Here is an 18,145-nt window from a genome sequence, read left to right as displayed (position 1 = left end):
TAAACTATTTTATAAATAGGGGGGTGCTTAGGTGGCTCAGTCATTTGAACATCTGACTCTTGATTTCAGCCCAGGTCATGCTCTTAGGGTCCTGGGATTGAGCCAGTGGTAGGCTCCCAGCTTAGCGGGGAGTCTGCTTGTCTTCTTCTGTCCCTTCCCCTGTTAGCAAGCTCACTCTCTCTCAAATAAATAAATCCTTTAAAAAAAACCTAACTCATTAACTGACAAGTGAAGCATGAAATATTCTTCGTATAATAGTAAGGCTGAAATTATATCTGTGTAAAAGAGGGCTTCCTTCCAAGCCTCAGAGTCATACAGAAATACCCATCCAGCCACAGAGAGCACTGGACCAAGACTCTTGGAGCCTGTCCCTGTAAAACACAGCAAGGAGATATGGGACTGAACTCATGCTGTGAGCAGCTTGTTCCCAAAGAGAGAGAGAGAGCACCACTCACGCTCACTTCCTTGTCCAATCAACTAATCACACATCAATCTAAGTCCAACCAGGGCATAGAACGCACAGCAGATTTAACCAGGAGAAGATTAAGGAATTGCTAAGCTATGATAAATATATTACGCGAACTAAACAGTACCCTGAAGCTGAGAAAGAGTAGCCAAGGATGAATGAGCTTGGAAGAGTGTCCCCGTCTGGCATTCAGACCTCTTGGGACCATTGCAGATCACCGGATGATGAGAAAGGCTGCTGGGTTTCCTAGTCCAGAGTTGGTATAGAATTAGGTGAAAAACAGGAACAGATCCTTTAGGACACCAGCAAGCCAAAGCTAGTTGAGCAGCTTGCTGAGGATGATGGGACATTTTTGCAGTTGCAAAGGCAGGGTAGACTTGGCCCACACTGGAAAGGTGCAAGCAAGCCAAGACCTGTGGGTGGGCATACTGGGGAATCGGGTGCTCTAGACAGTAGAGGCCGGGACTATGTGGCATCCCTCTCCCCTGCAGAAAGAAACAGACCTCCCGGGCTGGAGCTGCAAGTTCTAGGTAAAGGACTGCATTTTGGGTGTGCAACTGGAGCACAGTACCACCAAATACACACACACACAGACACACACACACCACTGGTAGGAGCAAGAGAAACCACCCTGAAACCAGGAAGACCAGCTCCTTCTGCAATATCCCTCCAGTATTCTCTAGTTAATAGGCTATTCTAAAGGAGAAGTACTTAGAGTGCAGTTCATGACCACAGTGTAGGTACTGAAGAATGAATTTAGAGTTCAGAAACAAACTGATGAGTAGTTTAATTGACCATCTGGAGTACTTAGCTTCATTTGCAACCTTCTATGCACATTCCAGTTCCAGCACAACAAAGCAAAATAACATACATAATCTGTATGTTAGCCTAGTTTGATACAGCTATCCTGATAAGGAAAGTGCCTGCCCTTCACCCAAATGAGAAAACACAAAGCCCAACGGTCATTGAATCCATTGCTGGCTATATTAATTACTCCTCCAATTCAGTCATGGTCTCAGTATTTTGTTAACTAAAAACCTGTAAAGTTTACCTCCGCTAACTTTCATATAACATTAAAATGGGAAGGAGAGAAAGGAAGAAAAGGGTTACCATGTATAAACGGGCATATAACAAAATATCCAAGGCCACCAAGGTCCTGGTTTTCTGTCATTGTTCACAAGTTCATAGGTGATATCTACAGCTTCCCATTCCACATTTAACTACCCATTCCACATTTTCCTTGCCCACAGCCAAAACCCACAGTTCTGGGTTCTTTACCTGGTGAAGCAGATCCAAATCCTTCTTCCCAAAAGGTTGGGATCCTTAATCACTCTTCCTTCTCTGGTTCAAGTAGTTCTCCGTTCATCTTTGGCATGGAAGTACTAACAAGAACCTCAGAAATTTTTCTGGGTTCCAAACATGGTCTTCCTTGCTTCCATCATAGCAGCAACCAATTGCCCTTGGTAATTAGGATCCGTCAGTAAAACCAATAGATGAACCTCCTGTTTTTCACCTGTTGGTTCAGTGGTATAAAGAGTGCAAAATGGCCAGGGGGCAGTCTACAGTAGGTTGGCTTCTAACACAGATTCCATGATCCCTGCCTCCTGATGTAAATAATCTAGTTTTGTTTGAGCAATGTTGGGGCCTGTAAATAAGTTGGTTATCAATTCCATGATTATGTTATATGACAGATGGAATTTTGCAAGTGTAATTAAGGTCCCTTATCAGTTTGGCTATAATCCAAAAGGAGAGATTATCCTGAGTGAGCCCAACCTACCTAATCAAGTAAGCCTTACCTTTCTTTTTTCTTTGAAAGATCTTATTTACTTATTCATGAGAGACACAGAGAGAGGCAGAGACACAGGCAGAGGGAGAAGCAGGCCCCATGCAGGGAGGGCCCCATGCAGGGATGAAGACATGGGACTTCATCTTGGGTCTCTAGGATCACGCCCTGGGCTGAAGGCGGCACTAAACTGCTGAGCCACCCGGGCTGCCCTCAGGCAAGCCTTAAAAGCAGAAGAATTCTCTTGCTGGTCTGGAAAAAAAACAGCCATGTTGTAAGAGGAGGAGCCACATAACAAGCACCTGGGAGTGACCTCTGGGAGGTAAAAGCAGTCCTCAGCTGACAGCAAGAAAACAAGGTTTTGTTTGTTTGTTTAAGATTTTATTTACATATTCATGAGAAACACAGAGAGAAGAGAAAGAGAGAGAGAGGGAGGCAGAGAGACAGGCAGAGGAAGAAGCAGGCTCCATGCAGGGAGCCCGATGTGGGACTTGATCCCAGGTCTCCAGGATCACACCCTGGGCCAAAGGCGGTGCTAAACCACTGAGCCACCCAGCTGCTGGAAAAGAAGGTTTTTAACACAGCTGCTAGGAATTGTATTCTGCTAACAATCATATAAATTGAGAAGAAAATCCTGAATGTTAGATAATTGAGCCAATACTTTGATTTCAGCCTGGTGAAAACCTGAGCAGAAGACTCAACTAACCTGTACCTAGACCCTTGACCCATAGAAGCCATGAGATTAATAAATGTGTGTTGTCTTAATCTATTAAATTAGTTATGCAGTTTTCAGTAGAAAACGAATAGTCTCATATTCTAATTCAGTGGAACTATTTTTGTGTCTCCTGGTGGAAGCATTCCCCTCTTGGATACCAAGATCTCCAAACCAGCAGTTCAAAGTTGCCAGGATAAGAAGCAAAAAGTCTATAAATGAGTTATTAGGAATAATAGTAAGAGAAGCGACTCACTTCCACTGCTTGTATTCTGGCTACAAGAGAGGTAACAGCATATCATGCTTTCTGATCCAAGCACATACTACTCCCCATAGGACCAAACCCTGTTCTAGGATGTTGTCTACCAACTGGTGTAAGACCACATATGCGTCCCGAGTAAGCCATTTCACCTTTCACTTAGACCAGCCAGTCTCAGGTGATAGGGTATATTGCAAGACCAATTAAGTCCATAGGGTGAGCCCCATTGCTGCATTTCTCCGTTGTAAAATGAGGTTTCTGGATCTGAAGCACTGGTGAGTAGAATGCCAGGACACTGGATAAGGCATTGTGTGAGTCCGTGGATGGTAGTGCTGGCAGAAGTATTATGGGCATGGAGGGCAAATCTATATCCAGAATATATGTCTGTTTCCGTGAGAATGAATCTCTACCCCTCCATGGTAGAAGAGGTCCACTGCGTGTCTGGCTAGTCCTCTCAGGGAATGGTACCAATGTTACATACTCAAAGCTGGTCTCTATACTCAGCAGTAACTCTAGCCAGGCCAGCCTTTTAAGGGAAATCCCATGTTGTTGAACAGCCTCCTGTGCATTGTCACCATGGCCTCTTTGCTCATGGGTCCATTGAACTATCACTGGCGTGGCTGAGGAAAGAAGCTGACAGCAACAGTGTGTTATTTTGTTCATCTCAATTTTAAGAGCTGCCTTTGCAATGGATGTTCTTCGGTAGGCATTAATATGGAACACAAATATCTTCACATTCTGTGCCCATTCAAAGAGGTCTGAACTAATGTTCTCATCCCCACCCAAAATCTCAATTTTTACCCATCTTGGTTAACTTCTCAACATTATTTCATCTAGATTCCTTCTCACCCACTTTTCTTTTCCACATTATTCTGAAGCAAATTCCAGACATCATATCACTTTACTTTAAATATTGCAGTACCTCTAAAAGATAAGCATTATTTAAAAATAACCACACTATGGGGTGCCTGGCTGGCTCAGTCAGTGGACCATGTGACTCTTCATCTCAGGTTTGTGAATTTGAGCCCAATGTTGAGTGTAGAGATTACTTAAAAATAAAATCTTTATTTTTTTAAAAAGATTTTATTTATTTGAAATAGTGAGTGAGTGAGAGAGCATGAGCAGGGCATGAGGGGCAGAGGGAGAGGGAGAATCAAGCACCATGCTGAGCAGAGAGCCCTACATGGGGCTTGATCCTAGAATCCCAGGATTATGACCTGAGCTGAAAGCAGACACTTAACTGACTGAGCCACCCGGGTGTCCCTTGAAAATAAAATCTTCCCAAAAAAAGAGTTAAAAAAATAACAATACCATTATCAAAAACCTAAAAAATAAGTGATTATTTGATACTAAATATCCAGTTAATGTTCAAATGTCAACTATTTCAAGCATCCAAATAAAGTTCAAGTTCTTTTAATCCATGGTTTTTTCTTTTCTTGCAATTTATTTGTGGAAGAAACCAAGTTGTCTTTCAACTTTCCCAGTCTAGATTTGCTGATTATGATTCGTCCATGTCAATTAACATGTTCTTCTATCCCCTGTATTTCCTGAAATTTAAGGGTTATATCTGGAAGCTATATCAAATCCAAGTGTGATGGTTTCTTGACAAAAGTACTTCTTGGGTGGTGTTATGTACTTTTATTAAGACATACAGTCTACTCCCTCCCTGATGATTATTGCTAGATCTCTTAATTTGTGAGGGGTTGAAAATTTGATATTCTATCACTCTTCATTTGTTATCTATACCAATACACACTAAAAAACACATTTCTATAAGGAGAAATTTCCCTTCATCAACAATTTGGTCACCCAGAAATATGGTTCATATTGAGAAAGCAGAATAAATGCTTGTTTTTTTCTATTTACCAAGTTTCAAAGTAACAAGTTGGTTTGCTGGCATCCTCCAAGTTGACCAATGAATTTTATGTTAGTATCATTATGAATTCCTGCATTGAAACACATTTGATGTGTTGCAAACTGTTGCGGTTATTATTTTTATTGATGCTTACATTGTACCATCTTTGCCAGTGGGAAGCAATTCAAGTTGGCTCTTGGATCCTTTTCAGTTGTCTTTCATAGCTGCCTTGTTTTCCAGTATGCCAAGATGTTCCAGACTCCTACTGTACATTTCCTGCCCCAGAACTGAAATCACCCATTTCTTCAAGGAGGCTTAGTTCCTTTTAGGGGGAAATGGAATGTGGAGATCACAATCAGGATGTTACTCAACTGGTCATCATTTCTAGGTCATTGTTCACAAGCCCAAAACGAGGAGATTTTGTTGTTATTGTTTCACAGCCTTATTTAAGATAAAGTACTTCATACTGATACTTCCAATTCAAGTCCAGGATTCACTTAACTTTATCAGTCTGAGACCTGTACTTCCTTCATCCTGAATTCTTTCTGATCCCTTCAGCCAGAAGTAACGGAACACTCTTTCGATTATACCACCACTTCAACAACTGTCACGTCAATTAACATATGATCTTTGATTTATTGTTATTTTTGTATATATTGTATCCTCTCTACCAAATGGTAAGCAATTGAGGACAGAATTCACATCTTTTTATTCTTTAAGATAAAAATCCTAAACTGCTAATGTAATTCCTGACATGGAAATACCCCTTTTTCTTTATATTCCTCAAAGTATGGAACAAACAGTACTATACACTCACTAAAATTCAATATATGATTATTAAATGAACCCAACTTTTCAGATATGAAGTACTAGGAACTCTAATTTTAGTGGCAATTAGGTTAGCATACTGAGGTTGTTTGAAATTAAGTTTTATTTCACAGATATAAAACCGTTCCAAACATTTACAACTTGTACAAAGGCTGGTAGCCTTTATGTTTTAAAAGTCCTATCCTAAGAGAATAGGAAAAGTTCAAGACCACACAAAGACATTCCGAATTATAGGTTCAGGGAATGGGGAATACAAAGAAGGTGTTCTAATCAACTACAAAATCCTGAAATCATTTTTTTGACTGAAGGAAAATGAAAAATACTGGATTTTCAAACAGTGTGAAATCACACTTTGGTCTGAAACACATTTAGCTTTGTTTTTTATTCAGATGTATACATAAAAATTATATAAAATGCCACTACGATGAACCATTCAAAGGCTTAATAAAAAAGAGGTAGGGAATGAAAATGAAAGAATTTATTTTGGTAGTTCTTCAATAATGATGCGAGATACTGAATTCCATCCAGTAGAGGCGTCTCCCTTCGGATAATCGGAACAAGTCCCAACCCAGATAGCAACATCCACTAAGCCGGCTCCAATGCCTTCACAAAGTCCTTCCACTGCAGAAGAGAGATGAAAGTTACACCTTTCTTTAGAACAAAAAAACAAAAATCCTCATCTAAATTTTATGACTTAAGCAAGTTAGGTAACAAATCTATTTAATGCACAGTGAATTAAAAATCCTAATACTTACTAAGGACTTCATAAAGAGAAGTTCTCTTTTTCTTACCACAGAAATATTTTTAAAAAATGTATATTATCCATCCGATGATAAAAGCTGAACAGGCGGTTTTCTTACAGGTTTCAGCCATAAAACCTGAATCTGTTTAGTTACCCAAAGTTACTGTTTAGGTGACTGGAAAAAAAAAGCAATTTATTTGACTAAACAAAGGAAGCCCACACTTTTCAAAGCCAAGACTTTCTTTGATATGCAGATCTTTTTTTTTTAAAAAAAAAAAAAAGCTTTTCCAACACTTACCTATACACCTGATGGGTAGAAGAAAGGGCCTTTGTAACAGTAAAAGACGTTCTAGAATAATTATACCAGTCCTTCAATCTGGGAATCTCATTTTACACGGAATTTCCTCACAGTGAAAAAGAAACGACCTTGCTTTTCCTCTGTGTTCTTATGCTTTATAAATATACAACTTTTCTCAGGTTCTCTGGACATTCACCTACTAATATACAACTTGCATTCCATCTTACCAAGGTCCTTCTATAGTAATACTTTTTAAAATTCCCCTAATGGTCATTTTAACAGACAAAAAGATACATGTCTGTTTAAGGGTGCCAGATTCTTTCAGAAAATGAGTCCTGACCTATAAAGCAGTATAGGGATGCCATCATGTGACTGGTCAAGTTTCCCATTTGGTAGGTTGGTACATTCCAGCTGAGCCTCACAGACGTAGATCTGAAGCAATCTTCTTCAGAATCCAGGGACTTGACTATGGTTCAGGCCCCTTTCACACATGGGAGAATGAAGTAGTGTGGCCACAATCCCATAATCTAGGGCCATGCTGAGAGAAAATGCCCAGAAATACTCATGTTCTCCCAAGTTCTGCATATCCATGGTCTAGAAGCTTGTTCAACTCACACTACAGGACAGAAGACAAATTTGGGTCCTCAGTCTCACAGGAGAGTCAAATGGTCACTTCATGGTCATGAACCATATATAACCAATATAACGTTTTTTGAATGAATGAACATTTTTGCTATAATAATATAGTATCACAACTTATGAAGCACCTAAAACATGTGGGATGAGGGGTTTCTAGACCTGTTTTCCTCATAGACCCAGGTAACAAGGTGAAATTCAAATGTTTTTTGAACTCCCATGGGCATTGTCCGAGGCTTTAAGTCCTCTCGATGTGCTAAGTATGAGTGTGTCTCCTTTCTCTCAAGAAAGAGTATCAGTGTGCAAGGGAAAGTGATTTTATTACAGAAGTAACCTTCTACCACCTTACTACAAAAACTGTCATAAATAACAAATTACTTCTGACATTCCACCCAAGTGGTCATACCAAATGAGTCTCTACACCACGGGAAATGACAGGTTAAATAATTTATTAAGTATATACATGTATAGGTCACAGTTCCTGGGCTCATATTATATGATATTAGCACAAACACCTTAAAGGTAGGTAATACAATAGAAGGTAAGTTGCTTATACCAACTATATCTATCACACATACACCATATAGTATATGGTGTTCAGTATGTACCTATATATACCAAACATACATCACTTCCTGGTAGAATTTTCATTTTATGTCTAGGTTTACTTTACTAGAAAGACTGCTTCTTAGGTGGAAAACCTATCATCCTTTCCAGTACAAGTATCCCAGGACCTAGTGATCAAGCTTTTTAACCTGATCAAAGAGAGGGTTGGGGAGAGAAGAGGGAAGACAAGGAGTGGTTTCTGTCCTGAACACTGATTCTACTCTCCAGCACAACTCACTTGATTTCCCTGGACCTTCTCTATGCGCTGAGAGAGGGGGTTACAACATCTTTTTTGTATCTCAAGGATCCTCTGGGGATTTGAGGAAGAATGAAGAAGAGATGCTCTTGACTTCTCAGGAATAAATGTGCTATATTAGTTTTGGGGCTCAGTAATCTATCTGACTTGGATCCCCAAGCATGCTGAAATATAATTTCCTCTGGTTAACAGTGGAGGGATCTCTTCTCTTCTCTCTGCCATTTTTAAGTACGAGGTTAGTGAGAAATCCCTGCAAGAAATCAGGGAAACGAAGCTAGTGATATATATGTCTTGTGATTCTTCCAGCATAGATGATCATGGTGTGTTACCTGCTGTGACTCAAGAAGCCAAAATGGTTGGCAGCCAAGTACTGACAGTGGTGTCTCTGGGTGATGACATTAACTGATATCCCTTTTCCTTTTTTTTTTTGGGGGGGGGGGGTAGACTTCCAAACTTTCTTTAATGAATCTTAGAGTGAAACAAACCAATAATTTATTTTCCACAGCTTAAGTGACCACTGGTTTAAATGTCTTTTCTCTTATACTAGAAACAGAGAATGCAACATAGAAATGTTCCCTTTTACAAATTCAGCAGACAATATCTATCCTTTTAAAGGACAAGGCAGAGAAATAATCTCCTTATCAATAATAGCTAGTGGATCTCAACCTTGGCTGAGCATTAGACTAACTAGAAGCAATTCTGAAATCCCACTGCCTTGGCTGTATCTAGACCCATTAAGTTCTACTCCCTGGAAAGGGGTACCCAGGTACGGGGATTTTTTTTAAGTTTCCTAGTTGAGCCTCATGTGTAGCCAGGGTTGAAAACCTGCTTTTTAAAAAAAAAGAAAAGAAAGAAAAGAAAACCTGCTCTATGGCATAATGGGCTGTTTTGCTGTTTCATCTAACTCAGTGATTTCCAACCTTGGGGATCTTTTAAAAAATATGGTCTTATCCCCAGAGATTCCGATTCATTTGGTCAGAGATGGGACCCTGGCATCTGCGTATTTTTTTAAAGATCCATCTCAGGGAATTCTGAAATGCACCAGGATGAAGATTAAGATACTGAAAACTTGCTCTAGGTCTCTTTTTGTCACAGGCTGGTGAGCCAACATGATAGTGGGTTCAAAACCAACTTTTGGTCTCTAAAGACATAAGGCACATCCTGCAGTCATTGTTCTACATACCAGAAGAAGTGCGATGAATATTAATTGTTGAATTGAGTTCAGGGCTTCCTTGGTCCAAATAAATTATGGCTTCAATGGGAAGAGGTCCTGAACATTCAGCTCCATTGAACGTGAAATACCAACGCTGACAGCATGCATTTCTGCATTTTAACCGAAGTGAGCCACTGAACAAAACTCTCAGGGCACTGTTTGAGCGCATCTTGGTAAATGTACACTCCTATCACAAACACAGAAATAGGATTAGCTTTTCACTTTTCATTTAAAAGATGCTTTCAAGTTGTATTGTGAATTTTTTTAACTTTCCTTTTCTTCAAACTACATTTTAAAAAGCTTAACTTTTACAGAAGGAGAGAGATTCTCTGCAAGGTAGATAAGAGACTCTGATATTAGGAACGCTAAGAAAATCAAATTATGGCATTCTTGGAATTCTTCACACCATGGACTAATGGTATATTTTAGTTTTACTCAAAACAGCTAGTCTTCTTCAATCTTTTAAACCAAATCAATATCTCTATTTTTTTTTTCATTCCAAAAATATTTCCTGAGCCCTATGTACTGGATGCTACAGTTACAACAGTAAATGAAACAGAATCTCTGCCCTCATGGAACTTATATTCTAGACTAGCACTGTCTCTATATATTTATTCTTGACCCATTTCTTCATGAGCAACAGCAAACAGTACCAGGGGTAAAGCATAGGTGGAGGTTTTTGTCTTTACCTATATGAAACAATTAGAAGGCCCTAGTTTTTTTCTCTCATTTCTCTTGGCAAAACTTCTGTCTACTGGCTCACAGTCTACTATCTTTTACTTTCAGAAAGCTCTCAAACTCATTCTGACTGCTTCTAAAAGAAACCTAAAAACATAATAATTCAGTCCATAGGGATAGTTTTAGAGACAACTCAGCAACTTTTGATTAGCTATATAAATAAGTAACCAGTCTATCAATGTCAGATGTGTAAAGAATCAGGCAACATTCTAACAAAATGCTTTCTAAGAAATCACATATGAAAATAAAAATGGTCACAGTCATCAAAACTCTGGAAGCTCTATGGAAATCCTAGCACACAAAATTCAAACAAGACAGTCTCAAACATTTATATATATATTTAAAGATTTATTCATGAGACACATGGGAAGAGAAAGAGGCAGAGACACAGGCAGAGGGAGAAGCAGGCTCCATGTAGGGAGCCCGACATGGGACTCGATCCCGGGTCTCCAGGATCACGCCCCGGGCCGAAGGCAGGTGCCCAACCGCTGAGCCACCCGGGCATCCCTCAAATATTTTTATAGATAATTGAGCAGACAGTAAAGAGCTGAGATGAGGGCATCTCGGAGTTTTGTGAAAATAAAATCTCTTGTACTTGCATTTGCCTGGTGGTGGGAGTGCTTAATATCAAGGAATAACATTGAATAATGATAATATATACACAGAACCATGTACAAAGTTGGTTGTCAAAAAAAAAAAAAAAAGAAAGAAAGAAGAAAGAAAGAAAAAGAAAGTGGCTTAGGAATAGCACCAGCTTCTTAAACTCTGTGCCATCCCAGTAGCCAGTTACTTTTGAAGTAAACACTCAAGTGACTGAACCATTAACCAAAATTTATTGCTAGACAGGCTCTTTTGAGGACTTTCTCCCCTTAAATGTTGCAGAAAAATTTTAAATGCTCACTGTAGTACAACTCTGGTCCATTCCACTTCTCTCAAACTTAGCATTTTTAAGCATGAACTTCTCACTTCGAGGCAATTCCTATCACATTGTTAGTTTCTTGGAAATTTCTTCCCATCCTTATGTTTAGAGCCATAGCAGAATTTCTTATACTAATTTAAATTTAAGTTCACTTTAGAACAAGATTGGAAAGTTGTTTACTGTCCAACACAGACACTTACACTCTCCCTTTTTATTTGCATTTTTAAAAAAGGAGTAAGTTATTTTAGATATTATTAGTGGTGATTTGTCTTAGAAATACCTTCTTAAAATTAACTCTGAAATATTATCTTTTTAATTCATTAATTCTAACTTAGCCACGGCATCCCTACTCCTTAATTTTGTAAAAAGTTTTCTAGCAAAAATAAAATAAAATCTTTTTTTTAAATAAAATAAAATCTTAAACTCACTCTCAACTATGAAAACTCTTAAGTTTTGCTTCAACTTTAAAATAATTCAAACTTTACTTACCGCAATTTTTCCAAGATCTATGCCATAATTGAGTGAACTCCATGAACACTGCTTGTAGTTAGGTGTCCAGGACTCTTCAAAACTTTCCCTCAAGCATTCCCCCTTTTCTCCTTTGAATCCATCTCGACCTGGGATCCCAGGGGTACCAGGAATGCCATTGGCCCCAGGGCTTCCATCTCTCCCAGGCACCCCTGCAGGTCCTTGTAAGCACATTCCATTATACTAGAGCAGAAAAAAGGAAAAGGGACAAACCCTCACCACTCAAGATTCAAAGACTCATTCTGATTAGAACTGCATTCTTTTTTAAAGATTTATCTTATTTATTTGAGAGCAGGGGGAGGGCAGAGAGAGGGGGAGACAAGCAGACTCCCTCCTAATTGTGGAGCCCAATGTGGGCATTCCATTGAGGTCAACAGGCTCAACCAGGGGCTTAATGAGGGGCTCGATCTTAGGACCCTAAGATCATGACCTGAGCCCAAACTAAGAGTTCATTGCTTAACCAGGTGAGCCACCCAGGGGCCCATAGAATTGTATTTATTTTGAGTCGTTGGAGTCAAGAATCTCTTCATACCCCTGGTTTATACTCTAGATGAGTTATTATAGAGAATTGATTTTTTTTTAGAGAATTGATTTTAAAGTTATTTCTAAAATATTGAGATTTCTTTCCATTCTTTTTATTGCAGACTGCACACACACACACACAGAAATCAAAGAAGACAAAAAATTTTCATTTGCCTGCTTTTTTCTGCTGCTTATTTAAAAGCATACATAATTTTTAAATTGCTATATTCCAGGGTGAACATAATTAGATATACTATTTTTTTCTTCTAACCCTATATGCTGTAAAGGACTGGGATTTCAGAATGATAATTTAAAAATTTTATGCCAGCATTGCACTATTTTGGGATACTTAGGTTATTTCTATTTTTTTCTATCATTAGTACTATTGTAATGAAAATTGTCATCCATATGGCTTTTTTCTTCTTTTGAGTCATTTCCCTCAGACATAGTCCTAGAAATACAATTATTTTAAAAATCTTGGTTGGGGATCCCTGGGTGGCTCAGTGGTTTAGCGCCTGCCTCTGGCCCACGGCGTGATCCTGGAGTCCCGGGATCAAGTCCCACATCAGGCTCCCTGCATGGAGCCTGCTTCTCCCTCTGCCTGTGTCTCTGCCTCTCTCTCTGTGTCTCTCATGAATAAATAAATAAAAATCTTAAAAAAATAAAAATAAAAATATTGGTTAATAATTATCTTATACCAGCAGTATCTTTGATTCAGATTGCACATCTCCTGCTTCTTTCTATTTTTATGTGAAGGAAGGGTCCCTAGGGTAAAATTTCTTTTTTTTTTTAAGATTTATTTATTTATTTATTTATTTATTTATTTGTTTATTTATTTATGAGAGAGAGAGAGAGAGGCAAAGACACAGGAGGAGGGAGAAGCAGGCTCCATGCCGGGAGCCCGACGTAGGACTCGATCCCGGGACTCCAGGATCACGTCCTGGGCCAAAGGCAGGCGCTAAACTGCTGAGCCACTCAGGGATCCCCTAGGGTAAAATTTCTGACCTCCAACCTCACTTCTCAAGAGTGAGTGGCCTGCTGCAGGTGACCACTGGTCTTTCATAGTGTGGCAGTAATCTAGCAAACCTCTTAAGTGCCCGGATTCTGCCCCCCTACCCCCACCCCGCCCAGTTTGCTTGGTGGGTAGGCAGCAAGAATATCAGGCAGAAATTAAGAGTGTGGATTCTTGAGCCAGAGTCTCTGGATTTTAATCCTGGCTCCCCTGTTTATTAGCTATGCAAGATAGGGCAACTTACTCAACATTTCACTACTTGTCTCCTTCCCTGTAAAATAGGGCAAATAATAAAGATTCTTACCTTGTAGGGTTCATGTGAGACTTAACTGAGACAATGTATAAAAATGTGCTTAGAGCAGTGTGGGGCACACAGTAGACACTGCATATGTCAGCCATGATGATTCTTACTATTCCCCAAGACCATGTGAGGCAGTGACACTGGGCAAGTGTGTCCACTCCCTTGGGTGGACCTAGACCCGGGAAAGATAGCATTAGCAAACCTGCCAGCCAGCACACATAAGCCACATGCACCAATATAGCTGGGTAAGTGGTAAAGGTAATATTTTATCTCCATCTGTCTAATTCCCATGTCTCTTCTGGAATTGATCCATTTATTAGGACTCCCAAACCCCAAATGTAATCCACTTAAATTTTTACTTTAACTTTCCCTTATTTGTGTAAATTGTACTATCATTCTGTATAAAGATACTGTCCACTGAGAACAACAAAAAAAACCCCAAGATTCCTTATATATTAAAATAACTTCTGGAATTAGACATGTTCATATTATAAAGTCCAGTAATGCCACTGCCTAGGAAGGATCCTCATGTATATAGTGTTTCCCAATCAGTTTCTTCTCACATCACCAATCTCATCTTTGTTTTGATAAATGATCTTTGTCATGACTTTGGCCACTGCCATTTTCCTGATGTAAGAAAAGGCACTATTTATCTATTGCCAAAGAAATTGTAAGGAAAGTATTTTAACAAAAATTTTAAGATATACTGAAATATAAAATATTCTAAAACAGCTTGGTTTATTTTATACTTACTCTTAATAGCAGACACATGTAATATGTGAACATAGATTTCAAGTGGGAAGGGAAAAACAATAAGACTTCTTCTGATTTTTTTTTTTTCACTATTATTCCTGTTGGGGCAAGATGCTACACAAAGTTTTATTTTCTTACATATCAGCTCTCAATCAGGGACAGTTTTGTCCTCTAGGGTACACTTAGCAAATGTCTGGAGGCATTTTTGGTTGTCACAAGCTGAGGGGAGAGGTTACTGCCAGCATCTCATGGGTATGGGTATAGGTGCTGCTAAACATCCTACAATGCACAGGACAGTTCCCATAACAAAAAATTATCTAGCCCCAAATGTCATAGTGCCGAGACTGAGAATTCTTATTCAGTTTTTTTATCTAAAGACTGCATTTCAGTGGCCATATAATTTTATTGAATTTGGGTCCATGGGTATTACATCTGTCTTCTTTCGCTTTAAAATGCTACCCCAGCATGCGCTTAGCGCTGGGCAGGGGTTCTAGAAAGGTCTGTAGAATGAACCCCCTGTTTCTTCCATTGGCCACCAGGGGGCAGAGCTCGCTGGAAGCTTGAAAGGAACGCTTTGAAAGAACCTGTACAAAGAAGGTGCTTTATAGAATCTGTTGAGACCTTCTCAATGACCGCATGAACATTTTTTTTTCCTCCAGCAAAACCAAATCCAATCTACAGGATGCACCTGAGCTTGGCAGCACACTAAGCTTTTCCAAGTTGGGCAAGAGTTGTGGGAAACCGCAGGTACTGTAAATCCATGGAGGAAAAGAAAAAATTGCTAGCTTTATGGAGAAAAGGGGTATTTTGTGTATCATAATTACAAATTCATAAAATGCAAACTGCACATGAACCACAGACATTTGGTGCAGTTTTAAATAATCTAGACACTTAAAATAGAACTGTAGCCCTAAATACATTGTCTGCTTTGTGGGGCAGAATTACATAGCACATCACCAAAAAGTGAGTGTGCAATGGCAGGAATTTTTTTCCAGAGCTTTTGAATCTGGCATAGAACTAGCTGCCAGGGAATTTGGTTTATTTGCTTAGTTTATAGTGGCAGCTTGACAAATTTGAAACCGTTTTTTTTATCAAAACAATGCCCCCCCTTATGTACTGCAATGTCTGCAAACCATATTTGTCTGCAAGTAAGATTGATTTAAAGACTGAAATTTATTATGTGCAAGGAATATGGTAGCTGTGAAAGGACAGCTCTTGACACAGGGCGGAGGACTGCTCTGCCCTCCACTGGGTTTGTTGACTTTTGAAGGGTAAGAGCTTTAAGCAAAAAGACTTTCGCGTGGATTAGCCCCTCAGAAAGCACTTGGGCTATTTATTTGTTCTCCTGAAAACTGTCTTCCTCCTTAGCTCCACTGTGATGCTCTTGCTTGGTGGCCACAGGCTGAGGACCCAGGGTATCTGGGAGAGCTGACTGCCCGCCCGTCTGCCTAAACGGACAATGGAACGGGTCCTTCGAGGGTTGGTGCCGGGTCCCTTCACTTTTCCCTTCTGGCCTTAATCCCTCTGAACCATCCCTGTCCTGAGCTGTGGTCGTCCAACAAAGTAAATTGCAGCCCACACTTCCTAGGAGGATGACCCAACATGACTCAGAGTCTTCAAGTTACAAAGAGCTGGACGGATGCTTCCTGAGGGTTGTTATTCGCTCCCGCAGCAGACGTGGCCACCAGCGCCAACCCGGGACACGTCGCCGGGCTCTGGCCCGGGCCCAGGCCCACCCAGGACCGCATCGGCGAGGCCGGGTGTCCCAGCCGCTCCCAGGCCCACCCTCTCACCTCCCGGAGCTTCTCGGTCGACCCCCGCTGCCTCGGGAGCCCTCGGCATCCTCCTGGGGTGGGGGAGGCCCTCAGAGGCCAGAACTTACCGGGCGGCTCCCTGCATTTTGGGGCGTCGCGCCCCCGCCCCGCCACGGCCCCGCCGCTCGCACTCCCGGGCCCCACGGCGCACGCGGCCCCGGACCGAGCGGGGCACCCCGGGCCCGCGCACCCACCCACACTCGCGGCCGTGCCGACCGCCCCCACCCCGACAGCTGGAGCCCCGCCGGACTCACCAGGTCCACCACCTCCCTCTGCCGCAGCAGCGCCTTTTGCTTCCCCTTGGGGGTCTCGGAGGCGCTCGACGGCGCGCGCAGCTGCAGCAGCAGGAGCAGCAGGAGCAGCAGGAGGCCTTGGAGCCGCGGCGGGGAGGCGGCGGCGGGGCCCTGGGGGCGCATGGCGCGGGGCCCTGGGGGCGCGGGGGGCCCTGGGGGCGCGGGGGCGCGGGGGGCGCGGGGGGCGCGGGGGGCGCGGGGGCGCGGGGGGCGCGGGGCGGGCGAGCGGCCGCGGAGCCGCGACGCGGTCAGAGCCGGGCCCCGGCGCGCTGCGAGGCCGCCGCAGGCTGCACCAATGCCCCTTTCGCCGCGCGCCCGCCCCTCTGGACACCGGAGTTTCCATCCCGTAAGAGGCGGGACCCCCCCCCCCCGCCCGGGCCCACACTGGGCGGGCCGACAGCCGGGCCCGCCCTCGGGCGCCGCGGGGACCCTGGCGGAGAGCGGCCCGCGGAGGGGGAGGGGAGGGGAGGGGGGCCGGGGTGGCGGCCGCAGGAGGCCGCAGGAGGCCGCAGGTGGAGGCCGGGGCGGGGTGGGGGCTGGAGACAGCACCGCCCCTGAGCGGTGGGGGGCACGAGCCCCTCTGGGGGCCCAGGAGCGCTCGCAGGCCTCAGCGGGCCCTGCAGGCGAGCTCTTTTTCGGAGATGACCCTGGGGGGGGGGGGGGGCGGGGGGAGGCACCCTAGGAACCCTGCAAGTTCTCCCAGGGGCCCATGACCCGAATGATTCAGAACCCATGCTTCATAGGCCAAAAAACCAGACTGTTAAATACAGAGAACAAACCGGTGGTTGCCGACGAGGAGGTGAGCGGGGGACGGGTGAGAGACGACGGCGACCCGGAGAGTCACAGTCACAGAAGGAGTCCGCGAGGTGCAAAGTACATCGTAGGGAACGCATCGGTCACACTATTGTAATAACGAAGTTGTATGGTGACAGATGGTGATTATCCTTATTGTCCTGAGCACTGATTCATGTACAGTTGTTGATTCACTATGTTGCGCACCTAAACTCATATAACATTGTATGTTAACTATACTTCAATAAACATTTTTAAAAATACACTAAAAATTTAAAAAGAACTGATGTTTCATAAGCCCCACGCTCACTAAGCATCAGGAGCCCTATGAAGTCTTTTATACAAACTCTCGGTCTTCTGGGCAATCCTCTGGGAATTGATACCTCCCCTGGTTGCCCCATTCACAGATGAGGAAACTGAGGTTCAGGGAGATTCAGCGACATTCAATGGTAGAAATTCACTGTTGAGTAGTCATTCTTGTCTTCTGACCAATATTATCTTTTTCTAACCTCCTCTGTCCCCCTCTGTCTGTTCTGGAAAAAAATGTCCTCTGGGGACCCAGGCCACTCACCAGGTAGGGTCCTTTTTACAACACCGGCTGGAATTTGGCAGGAGAGCTGTTTGCCACACCTGTAACAAGGTGGAGGTTGTTGACAGAATGGCAATGCTGCTGAGGTCAAATTCACCTCAGCAAGGTTCTCTTTAGAGACCCGTCCGGTTTCCTGGAAGTTGTGGTAGACCCAACTGATGGATATTAGAGAAAAGGAAGAGTCTGGGAGGGGAGCCTGTCAGGGCATTGGAGGAGTGCTCACTCCTGGG

The 18,145-nt window shown here is 42.5% G+C and overlaps 1 protein-coding gene across 1 annotated transcript; it reads right to left on the bottom strand.

The window, feature by feature from the left end:
- Positions 1-5,983: 5,983 nt before the first annotated feature.
- Positions 5,984-16,683, bottom strand: CTHRC1 (collagen triple helix repeat containing 1). Its single transcript, XM_025450915.3, has 4 exons — positions 16,496-16,683; positions 11,801-12,022; positions 9,625-9,841; positions 5,984-6,524 (listed from the first exon to the last, which is right to left on the bottom strand). Exons 1-4 carry the CDS (start codon positions 16,655-16,657, stop codon positions 6,382-6,384), a joined length of 744 nt encoding a protein of 247 aa, XP_025306700.2. The 5' UTR covers positions 16,658-16,683; the 3' UTR covers positions 5,984-6,381.
- Positions 16,684-18,145: the final 1,462 nt, after the last annotated feature.

This window comes from Canis lupus, chromosome 13, assembly GCF_003254725.2.
Source record: "Canis lupus dingo isolate Sandy chromosome 13, ASM325472v2, whole genome shotgun sequence".
Lineage (NCBI taxonomy): Eukaryota > Metazoa > Chordata > Mammalia > Carnivora > Canidae > Canis > Canis lupus.
This window is presented reverse-complemented; position numbering and strand designations above follow the sequence as displayed.